This window comes from Columba livia, chromosome 8 (genome assembly GCF_036013475.1).
Source record: "Columba livia isolate bColLiv1 breed racing homer chromosome 8, bColLiv1.pat.W.v2, whole genome shotgun sequence".
Lineage (NCBI taxonomy): Eukaryota > Metazoa > Chordata > Aves > Columbiformes > Columbidae > Columba > Columba livia.
Window position 1 is genome coordinate 18805535 of NC_088609.1, and position 20754 is coordinate 18826288.

The following is a 20754-nucleotide window of genomic DNA, read 5'->3' on the forward strand; positions in this document are numbered from 1 at the left end:
TGCTCTTGAGCTGAGTAATAGCTGAACACGCTTGCCAAACAAATACCAGGTCAGTTTATTTAGAAGACTAAGAGGGTAGGTACCTTGTTAAAACCATAAAATAAAAATGTTTACTGTTGTCTCTAAAGGATTGGATTAAAACTTAAACTGACTATTTCTTGTGAAAAATAACTGTCTGGGGTATACATCATTATTTTTCTTTGTTTCTACTTGATTATTGATGAGTTCTCCAGAGTAAAACTTGCCTCTTTTTTTAATGCCTGCTATTAAAGAGAATCACTTAGCTATTTCAAATAAATAGCATCATGCCACTATGGGTAATCTGATCAGCAAAAGCCATGAAGAATGTTTTACAGTTCTTAAAAATGGTTTTGGTCTGTTACTTAAGACATAATGAGAGGTTTCCTAGTTCTAATGAAAGCTCTTTTATAAAGTAATAATGAACTGCCTGTATATGCTTCTTTGTGTATAGAGGTTTTTTGGTTTTGTTGTTTGTTTGGGTGTTGTTTTTTTTTTTTTAAAAATACTTTCCATGGTTCTTAATTTTTTGCTTCAGTGATGCTTATACTATTAAAATAGTTAATTTTAAATTCCTGGAGTTTCGTTCTGAACAGTGCAGTCAAATTTTGTCAATATTGGCTGTAAATGAAAGCCTCTTTTGGTCTATTATTAATGGAGCAGTAGCTGTTCTTGCAACCTAATTGTGACTTTTAAATGTCCTTTTTTTCCTCCCCCCTAGATATAAAGCCAGCCAATGTGTTCATTACAGCTACAGGGGTAGTAAAGCTTGGAGACCTTGGACTTGGTCGATTTTTCAGCTCCAAAACCACAGCTGCACATTCTTTAGGTAAGCTTTCTGAGGTACAGGTGTTGGGGAGGTGGTTTTTTTTTACATGGTGGTAATACTGTGCCTGCTCAAGAGGAGGGAGAAAAAGGTTAGGTCCAGCTGAAGTGTTTCTTAAATAACAATAATAAAAATCAGCACCATGGACAAATACAGAAAAGCTGTAACACTGGGGTGTCACTTTCAGCAGCACAGATCAGTGGGGTTTGGGTGGGGGGTTTTCTGCTTGTGTATTTTGTGGGTTTTTGTTAGTTTGTTTTTTCCTTTGAATCACTCAATATATATTCCTGCCTGAAAACAACTCTTTATGACTAGTGTTTTCTAGAAATACTAGGAAAAAAAATAAGATGAATAATATGGATGCATTTTTTAAAAATTCATTTGAACTTCAATTGGTGTTGGAGAGAATCTAGTAATTCTGTGCGCTTGTATGGGTAGCGCTGATGACTTGTTGGTTATATGCTTTGAAAGAGATAATGGACGAGCTTCCCTGGTTTAACATGGAGTTTCTCAATATAAGCTAAGTAAGCTGAGGAGAAATCAGAATTAGGATTTATGAACCATAAATACTTTAAAACCTAACCAAAGAACAAATATCCAAGAAAACTTATTTTTTTAAGAATAAAAAGAAAAATCTCTGAAATGCCCAATTTATTATTTGCTAGCACCTAAAGTATAACATGGTATTATATTTTTCCAAACAAAATTTTCATATAATTTGCATCTCTTGAGTATCATGTGGAGACTTGGATAATTAAGAAGCCTTTAAAGAAGAAAAAGTAAAAGTTTGGCAGATACTTTAAGTTTAAATGTAGAGAATGGACAAGTGACGGAATCTAAGAGGATTTCTCCAAAAGATAAAAACCTTCTAAATAGAGTAGCATCTGATTTAAAGAGAAATATGAGAATTAGTGTTTATAGTATGGTTATGTAGGTTTTTTTAGGTAAGAAAAATTATTTTCCCCTGCTGAGATGCCCGCATTTAGTGGTTGCTGAATTCACGCCTGTTTACTGACTGCAAAGGGTGTCAAACAAACTTTTAGACCCCTCAAGAGCAGGGCCATTGATGCCAGCGTTCCGAATAGTCTCCTTTTCCTTGTATTGGGCATTGAGGCAGGCAGAGCACCTTACTGATGCTTGAATACAGTAAGGTACAATCAACTGAAATGCTGCTCAGTGAGAACTTTTAACAAATGTCAGTGACAATTCTGTAACTAGACATTTGGATATTTTTATATGTATGACAAGAGTGCATGATAAGGAAGATGATAACTAAGAAATCCAGGAATGGTTAAGTAATACTTACAATCCCTCCCTTAGGGCCATGGGAGGATACACAAAGAATTGTGTTCACTCAGATGTTGATGTTTCTAATTAGACTATGAAATATCAGACTACTTGGTTTAAAATATGCTGTATTTATCCTCATCCCTTAATTTAACTTTATTCAGATAGTCCCAGTTATCAGTACAGTGTGGAAAAAGAGAGTGTTGATGTTCAGCATGTTTGTACCACATTTGAGATGTGGGCGATACTTGTGTTAACAGCCAAAAAAAGGTTTTTTAGAAATTTTGACACAATCCTTACTTCCCTGCCTTCCAGAAAGCCTTTGGTCACACTTTTGTGCCTTCCTGTTTTTATCGTGTTTGGTGCATACCAATACTGGTATAGTCAAAACTCTGAGTAACTGCTGAGATCTTTGTAGGACTGAGGTGGAAGTTGGACACAGATTTGCAATCCTGCATTAATAAAAAAGGGGGACAGAGGAGCAGCAGTGAGACCAGACTGGAAATGTGCTTGGGTTCCACATCGAAGTTCAGATACAGCCCTAAAGATCTGGTACTAGTTCATGGCACAGTGTAGTAAATGAAGTGCTGCTGTTCACACTGCTGTTGTAGCACAGTGGCTGTTCCTGGCAGCACTGCGGAGATTTTATTTTGTTGTAGTTGGGTCCTGTTGCTGTCTGCAAGAGGCAGAAGGATGTAAACGAGCAGTGTGACAAGGGAGTTACTCCTGGACTATATCTGCAGGAAGCTGTAAATCCAAGCTGGGAGGAGTGGCTGACATGCCAGAAAGCTGTGCTGCCATCCAGCGAGACCTGGACAGGGTAGAGAGCTGGGCAGGGGAAAATTTAATGAAATATAACAAGGGCAAATGTAGAGTATTGCATCTGGGCAGGAACAACCCCAGGTTCCAGTATAAGTTGGGGAATGATCCATTAGAGAGCAGTGTAGGGGAGAGGGACCTGGGGATCCTGGTGGACAGCAGGATGACCATGAGCCAGCACTGTGCCCTTGTAGCCAAGAGGGCCAATGGCATCCTGGGTTGTATTAGAAGGGGGGTGGTTAGTAGGTCGAGAGAGGTTCTCCTTCCTCTCTACTCTGCCCTGGTGAGACCACACCTGGAATATTGTGTCCATTTCTGGGGTCCTCAGGTCAAAAAGCACAGGGAGAGAGTCCAGCGTAGGGCAACAAAGATGATTAAGGGAGTGGAGCACCTCCCTTATGAGGAAAGACTGAGGGAGCTGGGTATCTTTAGTTTGGAGAAAAGGAGACTGAGGGGTGACCTTATTAATGTTTACAAATATGCAAAGGGTGAGTGTCATGAGGATGGAGCCAGGCTCTTCTCGGTGACAAACAATGGTAGGACAAGGGGTTATGGGTTTAAGCTGGAACATAAGAGGTTCCACTTAAACTTTAGAAGAAACTTCTTCTCAGTGAGGGTAACAGAGCACTGGAACAGGCTGCCCAGGGAGGTTGTGGAATCTCCTTCTCTGGAGACATTCAAAACCCACCTGGACACCTTCCTGTGTAGCCTCATCTAGGTGTTCCTGCTCCGGCAGGGGGATTGGACTGGATTATCTGTTGAGGTCCCTTCCAATCCCAGCATTCTATGATTCTATGATTCTAATTTGTGAGTAGGAGCGCATGATGGAGGCAAAAGTCAGTTGTGAAGGTGGGAGAGCTAGACGTGTTCTGAAGTAGATATTGGGAAGTTAAAGAGGAACCAACTGCATCAACCCTGGGTTATTTTGGCTCGTGGCAGAGGAGTGGTTGCAAAGGAACTGAAGACTCAGCTAGAGTTAAAAACAATATAAAACCCCCAAGCCCCTTAAAGCTCATCTCTTACAAATACAAGAGTCATCCAGGGAGATGGGAGAGGGGAATAGGAGGATGGAAGCTTTGTTTCTAATGTTGGGGGCTGTGCCTTGGTAGAGGAGTTGGTGTTTTTTGTTTTATTTTTTCCTCATTTTTCCTCATTTTTTTTCATATTTTTTCCACGATTTGCCTTTTAATTATGACCTAATGTCAAAATTCAGCCTCGGAAAAAGGTTTTGTTCAACTGTTACTTTAGGTGACAGTGAAGGAAGTGACACTCAGATTTCTCATGTCACTAGCAGAGACCACTTTTTAAAAATTAATTTCTCATGCAGTTTCTCATGCTGGTTTTCCTGAAATTCCTTTCAAAGTTGTATCTTTTTATGAATCCGTGAACCTTTGGTGCACAAAACCCAGTGAATTAGAAACATACGATGTGTATCAATTTATACTTGTTTACAGGCTTTATAAAAATTTCAGTAGCAAACTAGATTCAGGCTTTCAGAGATAAAGAAATGTACTAAAATTTTCATTAGCTACAGCTTCTAACTGTTAATTATAACAATACAGATTTAATTAGAGTAATTGCTGATGGTCCATTTGAAACAAATGAAAATACTGCACTGGACAGGGTTTGTTAATGTTCTCAACTCTTTCTATACAGCCTTATCAAAACAGTAGAATTTTCTGTTGTGGTATGTATATACCATTTTGAAAATAGAAAATCTTTCTTCTAAAAATGCAAAGGAAATGGAGGCATTTAGTATTGTTGATCCAATATAAACTTGAAAACATTTCTTGGTTTCAGAAGACTTTATATTAGAAAGGGAAACATGATCCAAGAAAGGCTTCTTATTCCTTTCCATATGACTGTGTGTTAGGGTTTTTTTGGCGGCTGTTTTTTTAATGGCTGAATGCCAGGCCTTACGCTCTTTGAAGTGGCAACTCTGAGGCCAGCTCATGGAAATGTGCATTTTTTTAAATCTTTGTTAGCCATTCAGTGGATTTAAGGTTAGTCCATATTTTAGTATTTCAATTAAAAAGAGAAAAATCACTTCAGTTCTCCAGTGTGGCTGTGCTAGAGGGCTGCATAGTATGCTGTCCAGGCAGACACTGTTGCCATCATGTAAACACCTTCTTGCAGGGCAAAGAAGCCAATCTTCAGTCTTCTTAAAATGCGTGAAAGCAAAGGATCATCTTTATTGAATTGTGGTGTTTCTTCTGTGGTTTGACAACTTCTGTGATTTCCATGGTACCGCTGTCCTCAGCACAGAGCTATGTTATGAGGGATTTGACTGTAAACTCATGCATGTTGTGGGGAATAAAATGCCTTGTAAAACCATGTGCAGATACTCTCCTTTCCTCTTGCATATGGATCTCTAACCCAGCAGAGGGTGTCAAAGCCAGTGCTGAGACGGTGGTGTGCAGCACCGTTTTGCTCTGAATGGAATAAACTCCGCTTTCGTACTCTGAGCCAAACCCTTCTGAGAACCTGCAGCCTCTGGGTACGTGAAGGCCAGCGAGGAAATGGGCAGCTGATTCATAGCATTCATCAAATAAGCTGTATTAAAACAGCTTTTATTTTATGTACAAAGCCCTGAGATCCGTTACAGTAGTTTGAAAGCTGAAGGTAAATTATTGTGCTGTTACTATGCTACATTATAAAATGACCCAAGATATTTATAGATTGATTTCTGCAGTTAGACTATTTGCATAATATAGGCTCAGTTGCAGAATTTCTTTGGATAACTGCAGTATTTTGGGTCCCATATCTGTGGTTGTAGACAGGCCTATGACTTAGAAATCCTGTACACGTATATTAAAATAAATAACTGAAAAAAAAAATATATATATATATATATAGTTATGGAGAATTCGTCATGTCAGTGGTTGATTACCCTCACTGTTCCATAACTGCATCTTATTTGTAACTTAGTTTGTCTTCAGCAACAACTGTTCATCTTGTTAATCACTTGTATGTGTTGTGGAATTTTGCATTATGAAAGTCCCTGGGGTCCCATGGACGTGAAGTCATTCACAAACCATATCTTTCAATTACTTAAAGAGATTGGGCCTTTTTGGTTTTATTTATTTTTGTTTTAAACTGAAAACTTGTTGTGGAATTCTTTGAAAATCTAAAGAGTTACTAACGTGATTTTTAGCCACCTTCCTGGAGTTGCATAGTTATGTATTCCAATGCATGGAATATCATTAATAATCAGATGATCTTTTTTAAAACTAGTCTTTTGAATGCCATCTGAATCAGTCATTATATTGTTGTGTATAAGTAGTATTAACATTTACCAGGCAGACTTTTCTTCCGCCTTAATAATGCTTTGTAGTACTTGGAGCTAGTTACTGTATTTGATTCAAGTCCTCAAAGCATTGTCGGTTTTCAAGTGAACACGTTCGCTTCTTTAACGCACCTGCAGCATTGGTTATGTGGTGATGCAGCTAATAAGATGGACTGTTTATATCATGACACCCTTCTTTGTGATGGTTTCTTTGCCTCTGATCCTTCAGGTCCAGCTTCCTGCTCCCTAATAACCACCATCTGCATTATGTCCACTGCCTCTCCCAAGAGCACAAAACTTGTGTAAAGAAATGACGCTTTTGGGACCTGCAGCATCTTTAAAGGGAGGGAGTACCAGAGCAGCAACAGATTCTGAGGAAGCAGTTTATTTGACCCAGGTCATTTTCAGGATAACAGTTAGGACCTGCAAGTTATCCAAAATGTGCAAAAGCAGTGGACAGAATGTTGAAGTTACAGATTTTGTTCTTAAAACATAGGTACCTTAATGTGTTACGTCTTTGTCTTATATTATCCCACCTCTCTGTCTTCAGAGGAATAAAGAAAGTCACATGTTTTTATAGTATTGTGATGCTGTATTTCACTTAACAGAAAAAGAAATGATCTAGGAAGGAAGCATAATGTATAATCACATCTGGTAGTCGCTTGCCAGCAGTGCAGTGCTATGTACCGACATTACCCAGCATTTTAAAGAATCACTGCAATGCCTTCGGTAGTTCCTGAATGTCAGAATAATGAATCTTTTGTGTCTTGTTCTGTTAAAAACACTTTATAAGTAGTAATGATGTCTAGATCTTCAGGTTGGTTTTGTGATTCAGTGAGTAATGTAACTGTAATTTCAGTTCCTTTCACTTGTTGGTTGTTGGAGGCTTCAGGTCGTTTTGCAGTTTAGGTGTTACACTAGGCTAAATGCTGTAAAATGGTAGTGTTTGTTCTTCTTTTCGCTATCATCAATCTTTCACAGTTATATCAGACCCCTAATGTATCAGTTTGCTTCCCAGAGCTACTGGTTAAAATTTCCTTCACTTTTGGTAAACTGTGAACCTTCAAACCTCTGTGTTTCCAGCTGCCCCCTGTGGATTTTGTGAAGCCTCTTTCTGGCACATTACTCGCTGCCAGTTACATGCGCAATGTCTCAGTGCAGCAAAGGCACCACTGCTGGAACCAGCCAAGAACCAGATCACTGTTAGCTTGGTTTCTGCTGTTAGATGAATTCTGACAACAAAGCATCTGAATATACTGAACCAGTGCATTAGTTAATGGATGCAAAATACAGCTGCAAGCTTTCAGAGTGGTCCAAGCTCACAAGTCCTTGGAAAAAAAAATTGCAGGGGAAAGTATGACAGTAAGGGTAATAAAAATAGAAAAGCTGTGTTATGCCAAGTGTTGTTTAATTACAGTTTCCAATTTTAAGACGGCTGTCATTGAAGACCCATTAAAATATTGCTCTCGATAAATCAGAATAAGAGTTGCTTCTGCATATTTTGGTAGCTATTTTGGTATTGCAGTTATCCCATCTGTGTGTCTATTCTTTCACAGGGAAAAGACTGTCTTTCTGTGGGTGAATATGGACATCCCATGACAGTAGATGGTTTTTACAGTACTCCATCGTTTAGAGTTGCCTTTCCCCAGCCTTTCTCCTTTTAAGCTCTTGATCTTTCACAGTCTCACTTCAGAGCTGTAGTGATTCCTCAGACCAGTGAGAAGGGGCTGCGGCACCCACTGCTTTCCCAGGGCTGGAAGTGTCCCCTGAAATATTTAGGGGACCAGATCTATTGTAAGATACAATATGGGACCTCTGTCCTTGTGTATCTGTTAAAGAAGCATTTTCTCAGCTTGTATTGCTTTGGGATATTGTTTTCAGTTTTGTTTGCCAAGAAGGAGGTCAGCTGAAATACTGGGTTACCAGCAGCCTGACCTGGGATGAGGTGGGACTGGGTTTCCCAGTCTGAGCTGGGCCTTTCAAGTAGGAAAGTGTAATACGGCTCCTCAAACTCCCTTCCTCCCTAAGAAAGTATAACATATTTTGAGATGTCAGCCTTTCTAAAAGATAGGGCAGTTTGTCAAAGCAAACCCCTTAACTTTCAGATATGATTAGAATAAAATTATTAAGCAGATTAATTAGAATGATTAACCTGATTATTCTGATTTGGAGTTATGTACATATTCACTAAATCTCTGTTTCCAGTATTCATACTCATTCTGAATAGATGAGGCTAATTCAGAAATGATACAAGATCTTCATGTTAAATAAAATAGTGTAAGGTTTACACTCTAATTTTCATAGCTTGTGGTGAGAGTGCAGATTTTAATCTGGTTGTTTTGCAAGATGTTTAGTTTTGAAATAATGTCAACTTGTATTGAATTGACAGAATTCAATTGGTTTTCATCACCAGGATTCAGTGCTTAAGAAAGTGTTCCTTACAAAACTGAAGTAAAAATCTACATAGATTTGTAACTCTTTGCTGTCAGGCAGTCATTTTGGGGGGGTTATAGGGAGAAAGTTCCGTGACAATGCAGGAAAATTGCCACTACTGTTATTTTTCATAACTTCTTTTTTTGTTCTGTCACATAGGAATCCACCACTTTTTTCTTTTAATGGCTTTTTTATTACAGGGCTGAAACATGTCTCAGAATTTCTCCTTTCACATTCTCCTTTGTGACACAGATGGGTAGGGTCTGATTAAAATCAAGGGGGGAGATGTCCTGGAGTATCCAATGTGAATTTGCCATGGGACAGTTCTAGGAAATGCTACTTAGAGCCCACAGCTCTGAGGCAGGATTAAACCAGGGCGGCCACCCATTTGGGAGCTGAAAAGCCCTGACAGACTCTGGTCCTGCAGCAGGCGGGTGAGTCGCTCGGGGACCCTCGGCTTCTGTTAGGGCTCACGGGTTTTCCTGCGTTCTTCTCTGGGAAGCTGAAGATCCCAGATTTCAGGTTCAGTTTTAGTTTCAGATATTCAAACTAAATTGCATTTACTGGTTTCAAACGCAGCTTTTTCAAATTTATATACTCCCAAAGAACAGACAACTCATTAAAGAAAAAAAAATCCAAGCCAAGGAAGATAATTTCTAGCTGTTTTTATTTCCAGCCACAGTGATAGCAGTTTGGAAAGGGGCAGGGATATGTGTGTGTGTGTGTGTGTGTGTGTAGTATGTTCCCTTGGTTCTCTTGAGAAGAAAATAATTACTGTCAAGCTTCTTTAAAAGCAAAAATTGGAGGTATTCTACAACTGAATAATTCTGGTAATTAGATATCAGTAGTGAAAATAAAGTTGCATTGGATGAAATGGATACCTGATTCATGCGTATTTTTATCAAACTGAAGAGTCATAAGTATGAATTGAAATTATATAAGTAGCAAAATGAGAAATATAGAAGGTGAAAAAAATGTTTTTCAGCCAGCAAAACTGTACTTTTACTACTATGTAACAGAAATTTTCATTCAAATATGCTTGTGTATTTATTGCAGTTGGTACACCTTATTATATGTCTCCAGAGAGAATACACGAAAATGGTTACAACTTCAAATCTGACATCTGGTCTCTAGGCTGTCTGCTGTATGAGGTAATATTGATATACACATTGAACTTACTAACACTGTTGTGCTCTTCACACCGCTCCCCCCCCCCCCCCCCCCCAGTGTATTAAGTACCATTTTAGGATCTGTTTCTATATTTTTGTTGTTTAGAAAAGTGTGGAGCGTTGTGGGAAAGCTACTTGTCACCTATTCTATGTCTGTCTTTGATATTAGCAATGAGAACTCTTAATGTAACTTCAGCATATGAAATACTTTTGTGTGTTATTCAAGACTTGACTTTTACTGGGCTTCCTACAAAGACTTTACAACAATTTATTGAAGATCGGGCATAACCAAAGGATTAATAAACTAATAATGGCAAGCACAAGAAAAATTGTTCTAGGTGTTTAAGTGGCCTATGCTGTTTATATGATTTTGGTAATAAATGCCTTGAGAAATAGTAGGATTGACTTAAGTATGCAACTGATGCTTTCAAAAATGGCAATATAGTTATTTTAATAAAAGTTTAATTTCTTTAAAATTATTTAAAGCCTCAGTAAAACAATAAAAAGTGCATTATGATGTACTTATTACTACTAGCTTGGATTAACTTTCAAGATAATGACTTCTTTTGCAGAAACATATGTAACTTTTCTATTCTTTCTTCTCCTCCAGTTAGTTAAACTATAATTATTTGTTCATTTCTGTATTAATATGGTTGAGATAGGTAGGTGACACATAATTTTAAATGATATTATATTCTGAGAAAATAAAGATAGAGTGAAATTCAGGTGAATGAAGAGCAGGTAGGCTTCTAAGGCAACTGTGTCTTCAAAGTTGTTTGCATGTCATTTGTTGACCAAAAGACTAAATATTTGTGTTAAAGGATACTGAAAAAAAAATATTTCCATCAGCAATGGCAGTGAAGTCTTTCTAGTCGTATTCCAGATAAAAACTAATAAACCCAACCTACTTTTCATCTACCTGCGAGCCACCTGCCTCAGTGAGCCAGCAGAACTCATTTAACACATTCCACAGGATTGGCATCTCCTCTTATTTTAGGATTTTGTAGGAAAAATTGTCAGCCTGTTCAAGTTGTTTGTTACTACTGGGCGAATTGTCTCCAGTAATATTAGTTTATTTTCTGTCACTTAAATGTTGCTTTAAATATTAAAAGGACAAATAGCTATATTGGAATTCTGCAGTTTACAGATCTTCGTATAGCTGTTGCTTCTAAATCTTTGAGTTAATTCACAGGAATGAAGTCCGATACCTGATAGTAACTATTTAGAAGCTTAAATCCTAAAATGAAACTTAATCCGGTATTGTGATTCCTTAGTTATGAACATGGCAAATGCCATCAGTTTCCATGTTCTGCTTTACACGTGTGCACAAGCAGGAGCCTAAAAGCAGTGTAAAGGTAGATGAGGTTTTTTCCGTATACTACTGCTTTTCCCCTCTTTGGTTTTCTTGAGGACTTTTTAAATCTGGAAACAAACAAATAAAACCCTTGAATAACTGATTTGATAGAAAATAAACATGTTTTAAGGTTATTTTTTCTTCTGTGTTATATGAAATAAAATTGCTGCATAGGAATCAATAGCACTTTTCTAAATATTTTTATTTTGAGCTTACTGCTTTGTTGTTTGTACAGTATATTAAACACCTACGTGAATATTACATTTTTCTTTGACCTGGTAAGTAATAGCTAAGTATCTGAATTCCATTGATCAACTCAGCATCTTTAAGTATCATTGTCTTTTGATTTATTTTATGAATTTTATGAGGATGGTATTTAAGTTGGTATCATGTTGTGTTTGAGTTTTTTCCTTATTGTAAGAATAAAGCAATTATTAGGATACTTATTGTTGATGTGTAGCTATACTATATGGCAGTGTATTCAACTATAGCTTTTTATTATTTTTTACAGGTGCATTTATCCCATTTAGCTAATATCACAACATACCACATGTTTGTAGGGGATTTTTTTTTGGTTGATCATTGAAATGTAAATTTGAAATGTTAGGTAAACTCAGATGCTTAACAGTTTTTTTTTCCTTAAATTATTTAAAAGCAGTTTCTTAAACTTCTTCAAGACATGCATGGACTAATGCATGGGATTTTTATTATCAGTGCAGTTATGTGCTGGGTATCTTTTTGTGATATATCTGTTGCCTGCGTTTTAGCATGTTTTATTATGTTGATTTCATGTTGATATGTGTTCATATGTGCTCTGGATTCTCTCCAGCTTAATTGGGGAAAAACTGTGGCATAGTTATCACTTCTCAATAAATGCTTAATTGCTGCGAAACTATTTTCAGTTATATTTTAATTTTAGATTAATTTGCTATAATGTATGTTGTTTTTAAAAATTATTATTTCTAACCTAAATTACAGTCTATTATTCAATGCTAACTATGTGGCCAGTAAGATTTTTTAGAAGTATATTTTAAAGTCTGATTTTTGTTAGAGCCCCAGGTACTTCTGAAACCTCAAAAACACTACCACTGGAGTTTTAATTGATATGCAACAAAGTAGACTTTACTAATTAAAATCAAGATGCTGTGCTTTTGCTACACGGACCTTTACATGGAAAAGTAGGTTTTACACATTTCCTTTTATTGTTCAGCGTAGCAATTGCATCCTTACAGGGTTGTAGGTTGGTGGCTTACAGTTCAAAAAAAAAAAAGAAAAAAAAAAAAAGAGAGCGAGCGAGCTGCCACCAGCCCCGAAGACAGACAGTGGGCTTTCGTCCCTCAGACACCCCCAGAATACTAATCAGGAAAGTCAGACCCTGGAGGTCAGGGAGCAAGTCAATCATTCTAGTGATCGTCTCAGTGTGGAGGATCAAATTAGCCTGAAAAATTCAGCTGCTGGGAGGAGAGGGCGAGCAGCTGTCAGGGGCAGCAGCGAGATGCACTAATGAACCAGATGAATAGTGCAAAAGCTTGAAAATAAAAACAGGACAGTTGACATTTTTCATCTGTCAAAGCAGGAGATGCATGAAAATATAGTATTCCTGTTTTAACTCCTTAGGGGACATTCAGAATTTTTTTAACACTCCGCAGCATTCAAACAAAAGTACTTTTTAATGAACACCTAGAGTACGAAAACGAGTATCGGTGCATTTATTTAGAATTTCTGCCTGTGTACAGACCTTGTGGTTGATTTTCCTTTTTTGCCCTCCCCCCCCCTTTCTTTTTTGGTCTTTAGCTTGCATTTTTAACATTCTTTTTAAGGTAAGAGACAATGCCATGTAAATCCCAAAATTAACATTATTTTGGTAATATACAATTCTTGGGAGGAGTGTAGGATGGAATGTGTTTGGGGAGCTTGAAAATTATTTATTCTTACTTGAAGCTAATATGACAAAAGTACTGAACTGTTTGAGAGCATTTTTATCAGGTATAAAGTAAATGTGAGAGAATTTTGGTAATTGTCTTCACACATTTTCTCCCAGTGCTATCAGTGCTTAGACGTGAAAGAGTTAACCTGCTCTCGGGAAGACCACAAGACAGATGAGAGCCATTTTCAGCTTGTCCTGTCCCTGCTGAAGCTCACTGAGTAGCACAGCATGGACCAGCGTGTTTCACACACACTCGGCCTGTCTGGGGAATGTACACATTGTCCTTCCAAAATCAAACTTATTAGCACATGTAGAAAAGGGTGACTGACTTTGGGGCAGTGCTGCACTCCAAGCAGCGTTCGTGCGGCTGTGGTTCAAAGACTTAGACGGCTTTGAACTGAACGGAGAGATTTTTAAATGAATCTTTACGTTTGTAATCCTGCTAACCATAGCATTTGTTGCCACCTTAAATGTTGAGTTTGTAACATTGTCTGGATATAAAGTGTGGGTTTACTAATGCTGGTTTTAAGCTGACAATTTATTTAAGTGCTCTCCAACAGATATTCTTATTTTTGTATTATGATTGTAAATTATAGTAATAGTGCCAGTTCTGCACTTCTGATGATGATTTGGATATATATATATATTTTTAATATTTTCAAAAAGTGTACTGAATTATGGAGTTCTTGGGTTTGGGGATATTTGGAAGGATAGATGTTACCTTTTGTTCTCTTGCTTTTAAAAAAAAATCACTTTATTGAAGTTGAATGTGATAGCTATGGCAGGTTATAAAACCTACTGCCATTATCCAGCATTTTCAGCATGTGATATTGCTTTAGATCAGGTAATGCTTTCAAATAAATTATATGTTTTCTTCCAAAAGGTCTTCAGAGGAAAATTACATTGTGGGTCTTGGGACTTTTCTTTGTCTCTATCGTAGTGCAAGGACCCTCCATGCTCACAGTACTATTGGAAACTACTAACTTTTTCCTCACACTCTATTAATAAAGCTCTAATGGTATACAGTTACAATATTGCAATGTAAGGATTGTGACAGGTACGACTGTATGACATAGGATAAGTACACACACTGGTTACAGTAATAGTTTTGGAACTTGTGTTTTTAGCACTATGACACTTGTAAGCAGGGAATTGAAAGTCATTAAGAATCATTTTTGATTTGTTACTATTACAGATTTTATGACAAAACAGGTTTACTTAAAAACACAAAAGAAAACTGTAAATTTTCTTTGAACAGATGGCTGCGCTGCAGAGTCCTTTTTATGGTGATAAAATGAACTTGTACTCCCTGTGCAAGAAGATCGAGCAGTGTGACTACCCACCTCTCCCGTCAGATCACTACTCAGAGGAGGTAAGTGATTCTCCCGCTCGTGGGCTGGATCCCCTGTTTCTGTCGGCTGGCACATGGACAGGGAAGGATGTGGACTGGTGTGATTGTGTGTTATTTGCAGATTATGCCCATAAGTGTTTGTTGAACTCACTGGAATGTTCCTGTCAAAACAAGTTACTCTGTAATTTTAGTCATAGATTCTAGATTTTGGGGGCTTAATGATGGAAACTTCATGCTGTTAGCTTCTTAGGTTCATTGAGCTTCCTTGCAAGTAAGACAAAATGCTTTCCCAGAAAGCACTACAATATGTTCTGCATGTCAGAAAGGGCTTACATCTATAGTACGCTTTTCTAAAAGCACAACTATACAGGTTTATGTTGCACAATAAAATAGTGCACTAGCCTTGCTTCTCTCAGGGCTTGCATTAAATTAGGTATAATGTAACTCACTAGTAAAAATGAGTTTAGTTCCTGTTTGTCTGCATTATAAAACTGCGATGTGCCATTTGATACAATTGAACGGCAGTTCTTTTGCAAGGTAGCAACACTAATAGTAAATTTTAGAGAAATACAGGCAGACATAACATAATTGAATTTGAACAATATACTTATGCATATCGCAGCAGGGTTTGTTTTAAGCTGATAGGTAACAGTACTTTACTGTCATTAATGCATTTGGGGGGGTACTTGCTTTTTTAAGCTCTAAAATGAAAAGAAACTAAGTAAAATAAATATTTTTCTTAGTGCGAGTAACAGAGTGAAAAAAATAAATTCTTTTTAATGTTCTGAGATGCCAGCTTTGAAATACTTTCCCACTTGGAGCAGAACAGGGCAAACTGATAGAAGCTGTAAACCAAAGAACATGTATTAGTATCCAACTCTAATTGAATTCAGCCTACATGAATTAAAGATTACTTTGAAAACACAAACAGGAGCACTGAAATACTTTCAATAAACATAAAGCATTGTGCAATTTCACTTATAGAGTCGCGGTTGTAAGTCTGAATGTTAAATTTTTTTATATTCAAAGACAGTGATTGGACTATTAATAAAAGATTACTGCCCAGTGTTTTGCTTTGTTTTGCATTTATACTGACAGTTTTTCCGCTTTTGTGAAAAAAAGGGATTTAAAAAGATCATTTGGTGATGTTACAAAGGTTGAAATAAGGTTTTATAGAGTAATTTATGCACTATACCTCTTCATGGGTTTTCCAATTAGTCATTTTACCTGGTCCATTTTTAATTATTATTTATTGTAGACTATAAATATGGCAGTTCAGATAACCAACTTCAGAACTGGAGGCCTGGAAATACAGTAGGGTGTGAACAATAATGCAGAATGATAGCAAGAATGTCAGGGGCCGTTCTTTGTTGTGTCATTCATGCCGTCTTCCTTTTTCCATGAAGCGCATGAATATTTCACATATCTGCATCCTCATCCTCTATTCTTCTTGACTAATTTTCAGACTGTCTGAATTTGCATTTCACATGGTAGCTGATTAGGAGATGCCGAGTGCAGCAGCGAAGCCTCAGCAGGCGGTTTCCATGGTGACCTTCGGCAGGATTTTAATGATGCTACCACTGGTGGTTGGTTGAAGTTGGCCCGCCTGCAGGGCTACTGCGCCGCAGCCGAGTGTGAAGTTGGGGACGCACGTTCCCAGCCAAGGGGCAAATATCAAAGTCTGGCCCAGATAGAAGGGCTTAGAGTTGGGATGGGGAAAGAGATTCCACCTTTTCCTTACATCTCTGTAATTTTGAGGGTTGAAAACAGATGCAAAGCACATGTTACAGTTTCTTTGTTGCAAAGCAGACACGTACTTCTGCACCTTGGATAAGCCAGTTATTGGCAAAATACACAGAAGTTATTTTAAAACATGAGAGAATTTGAGCTATGGTAGGTATGAAGATAGGTATAAAAATGATTACTCAAAAGAAGGAATCAACCATTGGAGACCGTAATGGCAACAATTTTTATATTTTGAATCAAAGACTTGTGTCTTAGCTAAGGTATGTGGAAAAATAGATATGTTTATTAGTTATTGCAACAAAATATATCTTATTTTATTTGAATGAAAAAAAATACTGTGCTGGCATGAACTTTTAAAGAGAAAAAACAAGCATTATCTGTCGTATTAGGATATTGTCCTAAATGTTTCATCTGGACTGGCAATTTAGATACCAAACCTTTAACCAGGTTGGAAACACAGTGAGCAGGAAAACACACTTCATATTTTATAACAAAGAATTTTCTGAAAGAAAAATTTTACTGAGTGTTAATCTTTGCATCCTTTGATATAGGAGTGCAAATAATTTCATTACGAATTACAAGGCAAGTGCTTTTTAAGAAGACTTTTTATAAGTAAATTTTAATGAGTTTTAAGATGTGACAGTTCTACAGATTGAAGTCTCTATAAGTCTAAAGTTTTTGTAATGTATCACATCCGTATTACCAGAGAACAGTGTGACAGAAAGGTGCACCTTAAGATAGATGGACAGATGGATAATTAAAAAAAACCAACAGCACTTTGATTAGAAATCCTAATAGTCTAAGATGCATTTTCACAAAGTATTGCTTCAGCAGTAGAGTCATAAGCCAAGATTTTCAAATGTTTAACAACTTTGGTTATCTCAATTTTTTAATATTCCTAGAGAATGTCTGGGTATTCAGAGTGAGTGCTCAGCATTTACTGCAAGCTGTTCCACTTTAGGGAATTCAAAGCTGGGGCTCCCTTGCCAGCCCCAGTCAATACTCTTAAAATCCTGTCAGCCAAGATAAGTATCATGTTGCTTTCATGATAGACTAAGTTTTCATCTCCCCTTTGACTGAGGTGCAGTTCTTCTAAAATCCATAGCCAACCTCCTACCCAGCTGTGAAGGCTGAATGAGCCAGCAGGTCTAGAATGGCAGGTTAATTGCCAGCAGAAGGGCTTGAGAACAACACTGAGAAAGGACTTCAAGAAGGTCTCCTACGCAGAGTAAGAAGAGTTTGTTGTGGTTTGTTTGTTGTTGTTTTGCCTTTTTTTTTTTTTTCCCATCCAGAATTTCCTATATGAAAATTTCTCTTTTTCAACTGGCTAACAATGCAAAGTGTTTGCCTGTCATAGTTCTGGCTTCCCCCCCACCTCCTGACTTCAGTCATAATTATTTATTTCATAGCCGACAAACCTGCTGAAGGTAAAGAAAGTGTGTGTCTCAGTGCTCCAATGTCAGGCTAAGCTCCAGGCTAAAGACAGCCCTTGTGCTAGGTGCACAGAGGAGCAGAAGAACAATAAGCAGCAGCAGAAGTTTGCAGCTCGGGGATGCAACGGGAGGTCCCTCCAGCTCAGTCATGAGTCTGCTCTGCCTGTTGGCCAGTCTGTGCCGGATAGTAAAAAATTACTCTATCTCTAATGATAGTCTGACTTTTGAATCCCAGTGCCTCTTCCCATGGTACTGCCAGGCTCTCCTGCTGCTTCACAATTCTGTTATTACTAGAGGGCTTGACAAATGGATTTCAGGTTTATTAAAATGGATATTCCTGTATGAGGTTAAGGAATAGCACTATAACCAAATATTAACATCCAGCATGGTCCCAGTTTCAGTCCTGAAAGGCTTTCTTCCTGTGTAACTGTTTTCTTCCTGTACACCAAAATTAATTCTGCTTCTCTCAAAGGTTTGCTGTTCAATAACAGAGCTTAAAAGAACTCAAGGTTTTTGAAATTACTTGGGAATCTGTGCTATCATTGTGCAGTGTCCCAAGAGTAGCCAGCTCAGCATTCCTGCCTTACAACTGGGGTTCTGGACTGCAAGAGGGAAGGAGATTTTGCAGTAATAGCAGTGACCAACATTTAAACATGAAGACTCATAGCCAAAAGAGATCTATGACTTTGTGGTTTATTTTATTACACTAATAGTGAAGGTTTGTCACTACTTAATCTCACCTCTTGCACTGTGTTGAGAAAAGAACTTCTGAGCAAACTGATTCACTGAATGTCCCTTACTATGAACATATTCTTGGACATCCTTTCTTGCATCCTAACGATATGCATTTTGGTTAGACTGAAAAATAAGAAGCTACCAAAAGCCACCAGTCAGGATATGATGTGGGTGAATGGATTTTTCAAGTGTACTTAGAGGGATTAACCTGACCTGAAGACTTGTACTGCTGAGTCAAAATGCCATTTTGCTACAGTGTCTTTTTAAGAAATAAATCTTCTTGGCCACTTTATTGAAGCTTTGAATTGCAATATACCGTAAAAAGTAACAAAGTAACTCTGAACGAAGATTTAGCAAACAGTTTGAGTCTGAAATTGATTTTTAGATGATAAAGTTCGGTATAGAAGACAAAATCAGAATTACCCGCAGGCCAGAATTAAAGAGACATGAGGTAGCCTACTGCAGGTAAACAGGGCTTCTGCTGCTTTTCACAGGTAAATTTCTTGAAGGTCTGTTTCTGCTGTTCTACCCACACTAAAGTTATTGATAAACAGCTGCTAAAAAGAGCAGATAGAATACTCTGTTTCCCCTCTGAGGATAGCTTTACAGGTTTCAATCCTTCAAAGTCTTTTACTAAGACTTTATTTACTGTATGTAGTTCTGTTGAACAGATGGAAATCTTCACAGCGAAAGATAAATATATATGTACAAATGTGTCGTATTCTCCAGATAAATTACGCTTGTATTCTCTTTACAAAATGTTTACTTACTTGAGTCTAATATCATGCTTAAGGTTTTTGGTTGTTCTTCAGTGTTCCCTGTTTCCACAGAGGCTGTCTGAGGTGTTGCATAGCAAGCTGCTCATCTCTGCTGACACTTACCCTGTGTCCCACCTGCTGCTCCTGCAGGAGACTGTTCTGCTTTGCATATTTGTATTGCATGTTGACAATTATTATTTCTTCAAGTAGTTTGTGATTTCCAACATTCTGTTCTCCAAATGACTGGGAGTTATTACAGGCTAATAGATTTTCCTGCAAGTGGTATTGTATTTTATTTATTGGTTACCAGACACTGTATGATGGCTTTTATAACTCCATTAGTCAAAAATATACTTAGCATATTTAAGATTCAAATAGCAAGTCTATTACAGCCTGTTTTGATTTAATGTTTCTTTTCAATTCAGCAATATGACCACTATCTTCAGAATGATCTCATTTTTAAGTATGAAGTTCTTCTTGCTAAAGAAGGGGGATGTCTAGTAACATAGTTTTTGTATTGTTAAATATGAAAAACTTGTACATTGTATACAAATTACAATGCTTTGGCAAGGCCTAATGGACGAAGTTTTAAATAGTGGTATGCAGCGTTTCTTAACTTCTGGGCTTCCTATTGCTGTGCATTTAAATTAATCTTCTGAAAAGTTAGAGGAGAATAGTTGTAATTTAAAATCCTTCTTGGTCTTTTTATAATAAGCAGGAAGGAAACTCTCTGATGGCAGATTTGAATATGCAATCTGTGTTACTTTTGAATAATCATGGTCATGAGGTTGCTCTATGTTAGTTGCAATAGTTACAGATTTTTTTTTTTAAATATTCATATCTAATAGTACTGGAGGGAGACTGAACCAAACTTGACATATTGCCATAGAAGGGTGGATCACAAGGTGTTTGCTTTTGTTTGCTGTGGCTTCTCCCCACCCAGTGCTATAAGAGGTCCAGAGGATCGGGCAAAGCTACTAAAAAGGGTGAAGGAAGAGCTTCAGGGTTGGTTAAGTTGCTCTTGCAAAGGATTGTAAACATTTTAATAAGTTGTCATGAAGCCGATGTGTTCCACATAACAAAAAGCTTAGGAGATACACACAATTTAAAATAGATGCCCCATCAGAAGGTTATCCAGACTATGTGAAATTCTAACATCACCTGAAGCATATCAGGTATGGAAGATAAACCTGCAACTGTTCTGCCAATTTGTGATGCAGTGAAAGTGTCTGAGTGGTCTGTGAGCTCTTTGGGGTTGCTTCTGCTGAGTATATGTGCTATAGAAGGCCTCAGATTTATGGTGTTTGTGGAAACATTAGTGACATAATCCTAAGAACAGATATTGGGACATAGACCAAAGGTTATTTATTCCAGTATCATGTCTCTAGCATTGGGCAGGTGGAGTAACAGGGTCAGCATAATGTGAGATTTCCCCAAAGTACTTGCCCAGTGTCCAGTTTTAAGCTCGGAGATTTCCTCAGTCCCAGAGTGGAGTCTCTACGTTAAATAGCCCTCAGTGGGTTTGACTCACTCAGCTGCTTTCTGAATGCACATGTATTGGTAGCCTGGAGCAGCAGGGGGTTCTGTAGTTTAACCGTGCATTATAAGGAGA

The 20754-nt window shown here is 37.6% G+C and overlaps 1 protein-coding gene across 6 annotated transcripts in view; it reads left to right on the forward strand.

The window, feature by feature from the left end:
- Positions 1-20754, forward strand: part of NEK7 (NIMA related kinase 7) — a 74658-nt gene that overhangs the window by 45403 nt on the left and 8501 nt on the right. For all 6 annotated transcript variants that reach the window (XM_065072401.1, XM_065072402.1, XM_021294019.2 and 3 more), the window contains exons 7-9: positions 740-847; positions 9726-9820; positions 14378-14491. In XM_065072401.1, coding sequence (XP_064928473.1) covers positions 740-847; positions 9726-9820; positions 14378-14491 — 317 coding nt within the window. The remainder of the gene's footprint in view (positions 1-739; positions 848-9725; positions 9821-14377; positions 14492-20754) is intronic.